We start from the raw sequence: 6,000 nt of genomic DNA on the forward strand, positions 1-6,000 counted from the left end.
TCAGTGAGTTTGCAGATGACACCAAGTTGGGTGGGAGTGTTGATCTGCTGGAGGGTAGGAGGGCTCTGCAGAGGGATCTGGACAGGCTGGATTGATGGGCAGAGGTCAGCTGTATGAGGTTTAATAAGGCCAAGTGCCGGGCCCCGCACTTCGGTCACAACAACCCCATGCAGCGCTACAGGCTTGGGGAGGAGCGGCTGGAGAGCTGCCCAGCGGAAAGGGACCTGGGGTGCTGGTTGATAGCCAGCTAAATATGAGTCGGCAGTGTGCCCAGGTGGCCAAGAAGGCCAACAGCGTCCTGGCCTGTATCAGCAATAGTGTGGCCAGCAGGAGCGGGGAAGTGATTGTACCCCTGTAGTCAGCACTGGTGAGGCCGCACCTTGAATACTGTTCAGTTTTGGGCCTCTCACTACAAGAAGGATGTTGAGGTGCTGGAGCGTGTCCAAAGAAGGGTGACAAAGCTGGTGAGGGGTCTGGAGAACAAGTCTTATGAGGAGCAGCTGAGGGAACTGGGGTTGTTCAGTCTGGAGAAGAGGAGGCTGAGGGGAGACCTTATCACTCTCTACAACTACCTGAAAGGGGGCTGTGGTGAGGTGGGTGTTGGTCTCTTCTGCCAAGTAACTAGTGATAGGACAAGAGGAAATGGCCTCAAGTTGCAGCAGGGAAGGTTTAGATTGGATATTAGGAAAAATTTCTTTATGGAGAGTGGTCAAGCATTGGACCAGGCTGCCCAGGGAGGCGGTGGAGTCACCATCACTGGAAGTGTTCAAAAAACATGTGGATGTGGCACCTCAGGACATGGTTTAGGGGGCATGGTGGTGTTGGGTTAATGGTTGGACTTGATCATCTTGAAGGACCTTTCCAACCTTAATGATTCTGTGATTCTGTGAATTTAAACATGCTTACTTCTTGGACAACTTCCTGACAAACTTTTTAATTATTCATATTTTTAAATCTATCAGTACTAATACTGAAATATCAGTACACATGCACGTGATAATACATTTAACTTTCTTGTTATTTGTCAGAAAAAATAATTGCATTAGCTCTGGTTAAAAGGAAACTCAATAATTACACTTATTACTTGGTGAATTTGAAAAGCTGCAGCAGGCTATAATATTGTGACAGGAGTTTTTAGATCTTACAATTATGGTCATCATTCACAAAAGGAAATAATGGATTTCCAGACTGTTGACAGAGAGAAGCAGTTTGACAGAAATAAAAGTAAAATAAAAATTATTTTAATTCATTAGGAAACATTGCAAAGAAAAAATAATCAAAATCTATAGCCCTATAAAGAAACACATTGTAATAAATGGGTACAAGCTGAATAAAAGGGAAAGCAATGACTTGGTCAAACCTCAGAGGGAAGCAATACCAAAATCATGCACCTCAAATGAAGAATGCGTAGACAGATCTTACATATGGGCACTTTCTTTACAGAAAGCCTCTGTTTGGAGTGCAAGTCATTCTAGCTAATGGATAAGTCATGTTCACTGGCAATCACATTAGCCCTTTTTGCTATTTTAGTCAAATAAGGCTAATCATTTAGCATGCCTAATTTATATAGCTATGAGGGTGGGTTATCAGTACAGATGTACTGGAGCATAAAAGACTTGGGAACACTGACCTATCTGTCAAATTTGATCAAGCCCAATGAAATTCAATTTGTTAATCTTGCTCACAGTCCTACCCTCATGCACTCTGAACAGTAATACATTTTGTATTGCACTGAGATGCACAGCCTACAGTGAGACTTTTTATTTGGATTAATCAGAATCATGATATGAGCTATGTTAACATTTGGAGTAAGGGACATGAATTTTGAAATTAGAAGGCTAGAAGTAGGACTGCAAACCTGTAAATATTTGCAATATGTATTTGCATGCCCAGTTCTTACCTTAAAGGACAAGACCACAATCTAATATTTTAATAATAACCACAGCTAATAAAAGCAATCAGGACTGTTTTCTCATTAAGCAGAGAGAATGCTGGTTTTGCATGTGTGTGTATATACACATCTACTCAAGCTTCAAAAATTAACCAATGCAAGTTACACATCTCTGGACTTCTCACCTCTCTAAAACAGTGATTAATGCTCACTTGGTGCCTAAAGCAAAGGTTTCTGAGACCAAGGGAAGAGCATAGCTCTCCTAGTACCTACTCAGGCCTCCTTCCAAAGCAAACAACTTTTTCATCAGCTGTGTAAGTTTCCGACAGTCATGAAGTTTAGCCTTGGTCTTTGAATCCAGTCTTGCCTAGAGATAGCCACTGAATCTGGATACAGTGAACTGAAATAGCACAAGCTCTGAACAGTTGACTTTTTGCTGTTTCCAATCTCCTCTGAGATCAGCTATATTTGCACAGATGATTTGTCCAATACTTGCACAATATGGTATATATAAATATGCAGTTAGAAGACTCTTAGTCCTGGTTTGTTTCATGACAGTCCTCCAGTCCTCCTCTGAAGGAGTTTCCTACCTTATTTGCTCTCTCGCCATACAGGAAAACAGAACATTTCTGTTTTCCAGCCCCTGCCCAAATTGCATACAGAAGCTTACTAGATTGAATTAGAGAGAATCAAACTTGAATAATTGCTATGTTCCTCAATTTGCGATGAACTGTGATAATAACTGTATTCAAGCATAGGCTCCAGCAGATATATTTGGTCCTTCAATCATACCGAAATATTCAAGAAACAGTTCTGGAACACACAGAACATTAGCTAGAGGAGAATGACCAGAACAGACTTAACTCAACCTGTCTTAAAATGTTTTATCTATTTCTAGTAATGGAAAATGATAAATAAATAAATAAATAAATAAATAAGGTAAGTAACTTTCCTACCCAACTAAGCTTTTACTTTATGTTACAACTTCAAATAAGTAAAGGAATAAAGCAATATGATTTTTTTATTGGTACAGGTAGATATAATTTTGAAATCATATGGGAAGTATTCAATTAACATTGATGAGACTTGACAGATGCATCATCTGGGAAATATTTTGGTTCTTTTCCTATTAGGTATCTTTATATAAGCTTGTTTTCTGTATTATACTGCATATCAGTGTGCAGCAGACTAAAAATGCAAGCAACGTGAAGCCATAAAGTCAACTGTCTTGAAGAGGTTGCCAATTTGCTCATGACCTATCCATCCACTGTGGAAACAAACTCTATATACTGCTAGCATGCCTGAATCTTTCTGTTGTAGAGCTGGGGCATCAACACTACTACAAAACAGCTGTGAATGGGACATGCAATCTGCTGATTCACACAGAATATTTCTTACATCAATTGCTATGCTTCTCTGTATCACTGTCTCCACCATCACAGCATCTAAGTGAGGAGAGTAAAAGTGATGTTGTTTGGAAGCCTGGAACAATTTAATTCTATTGCTTTTTTATGAAGATTAAACCCTAAAACATCACAGGCACAATCTGAGAAAGGAAAAGAATATTAGAAACAAAGAAATGAAACCTGGCGTCTGACCTCAATTATTTTTCTAGCATAAAACTAGAAGAAATATGTGATTTTCTTAGGCAGTCATATATTGTCATTTAACCAGTTACGCCACATATTACAAGGCTATCTTTCCATACCACAGAAAAAATACCCAGCACTAAACACCTATTGTATTACCCAGAACTAGCCTCACAATCACCATTTTTCAGAGCTTCCATTCTTGGAAATTGCTACTCAGTATAGCAATGTTATCCTCTCACAAAAACCATACAGCCTGTAAGTCGGCAAAACTTTTTTGAAGGGAATGTGAAATGGCATCTTCAAGTAAAATTGAAACTTTTTCTAAACAAAACGTAACTGCTAAGATAAGCAAGGCAATAGACCTGTTTGTTGAATACATGGTCTTTTATTGCTCATAAGACGAGATACTGGGCAATTTGATATATTTTATTAACAGAAAAGATTGAAGCAGATGAAATCCTATGGAATGACAAACCTGAAAATCCTCAAAATCATGACAAGCATTCTAACCCTTTCCTTCAAAAGAAGGCATACCACAAAGCTCTGACAACTCCTGGAAGAAAATAAATGTTTAATCTGAAAATAAATTTAAATAGAATATGTCTATTTCCCTTTCTCTCTGTTTTTCTGAAGAATGGAATCATCAGTGCATCCATGATGTCACCAATGTGTGCTGGGCTAGGTATAAATCATCACAGAAGAGTGATATTGAGCTAAAATTTCCAAATGTATGCAGGTGATTAATTATGCTATGGAACCTGTGCTCATAAAAGGGACATAGGTTTCTAAGTTACTTTGGCTCTTTTATAGCACTAGTCAGGATCATAACCCAAGGTTTGCCATGGCTAAGAAATTATTTCAGTTCCCTAGTTTATGAATTATGCTTTGGGACTTGCAATGCTTCCCTGAGTATCTGTTTACATGTTTTATAAGGGGTGAAAAAATAAAATCTCCATTAACTTCTGTTGGTTAGAATCTTGTTTGAGTAAGGTTTTGCATTTTGAAAAAGAAGGGAGAAGGAAACGCATATCTAAATTTTCCTATTTGCCTGGAACTTGTTCCTTTGGTATGAAAAGTTATTTGTGGAGCTATAGCTATCACATTCACATTTACACTTCTATGCATCTTAGCAGTCTGTTAAAGCTTGCACATTTAGAATAAAGTGTAAACTCACATGTGGATTATCTAGAGATTCTTTAAACTAAAAATCCTGGATAATGACTTCCAGACTAATCACAGCTGGTCTGATGGTAATATTTGAAGTTCCATATTAGTCTCTGGATAGAAAGCTTTACTAGAAGAGCAGGAAGAAGCACAACTGCAGCAACAAGAGGCTGATGTCATCTTCTTCATCATTCAGGGAAAAAAAATTAAAATGAAGGCACAGCATGGGTGTCACTATTTAAATTTATAAAGCTTTAGTGAGTGCTTTCCCATTGTGCACAAGTGAGATAATGGCCCTACCCAGATACTTCTTTTAGGAGCTCATACTGAATGATGTGTGAGTACAAACCTGAGGGCTACTGACTCCTAACCGCAGAAATCAACTTGCCTTCTTGGATGCTGTAATGTTGAGAGAAAATTTAATTGCCTTACCATGAGAGCACCAAAAGACAGCAAATTCTGTCTTGTATCATATGCCTTTCTAGTGGACAGCTGTGTAAAAAGAAATTCATAGCTCCATTGCTGGATATCAATGTCAACAAGAAGATATGCATTCTAACTCATTAGGCTGTGAAGGTAATTAATAGCCAAGCTATTTTTTATATATACATATTTACGTATATCTATATATGTGTGTGTGTAAAATATAGACATATATTATCCAGCTAACTGGAAGCCTTGGTGAAAACTTTTTTCAAAGACAGACTGAAGTAATGAACTAACTCATACACTATGGAATGTTACCACATGAATTAGGTTGTGTTTAAGTTGCCACATAGTATTAGAACAAAACTCTCTTACTTCAATATTCATACGCCTGAAGTGGGATTGTGGGTTTTCTTCCTTTATTTTACTTTAAATTTTCTTTACATAACTGTTGAAACAGAGAAATCTGCATGTCACAGAGAACTTGACAAATTGAGAATAGTAATTAAAAAATAAAAAAAAAACAAACAAAAACAAACAGGAAAATTGCAGCAGGGAAAAAGACAAACATAGTTAAATCTCAAAATAGTTTGGTGTACAATAAAGCATTATTATACCTGCAATGATGTCATCCATCTGCTCCAAAGCTGCTTCCAGCATATGACTAGCGTCAGAAGCCATCATCTGTGATTTCTTCAGACTTTTACTTTTTCTACTGAAAAGACAGAGGAAACCATGTGTATTACACTAAACCAGACCTGATAGAAAAAAGGAATCAATGACAAATGAAAACCTCAGAAATCCCAAGTCATCTATCAAGAACAAGAACAATTTTCTTAGTTTTCATATTACTAGGCTGTATTTTTACTAGTGTGGACTTTTGCTTGTGTGGCTTAATTTATAATGTAATAGCGACATATATTTTTC

At 37.6% G+C, this 6,000-nt stretch overlaps 1 protein-coding gene across 1 annotated transcript in view; it reads right to left on the reverse strand.

Moving 5' to 3' along the window:
• PPFIBP2 (PPFIA binding protein 2) overlaps positions 1-5,766 on the reverse strand; it is a gene marked incomplete at its 3' end in the record, with an annotated part of 89,726 nt that extends 83,960 nt beyond the window's left edge. The window contains exon 1 of the mRNA XM_082000656.1: positions 5,691-5,766. Within this exon, the coding sequence (XP_081856782.1) occupies positions 5,691-5,757 (67 nt within the window). The 5' untranslated portion in view covers positions 5,758-5,766. The remainder of the gene's footprint in view (positions 1-5,690) is intronic.
• Between the last annotated feature and the right edge of the window lie 234 nt (positions 5,767-6,000).

The sequence above is a fragment of the Phaethon aethereus genome, assembly GCF_964289735.1.
Source record: "Phaethon aethereus genome assembly, chromosome: 5".
Taxonomy (NCBI): domain Eukaryota; kingdom Metazoa; phylum Chordata; class Aves; order Phaethontiformes; family Phaethontidae; genus Phaethon; species Phaethon aethereus.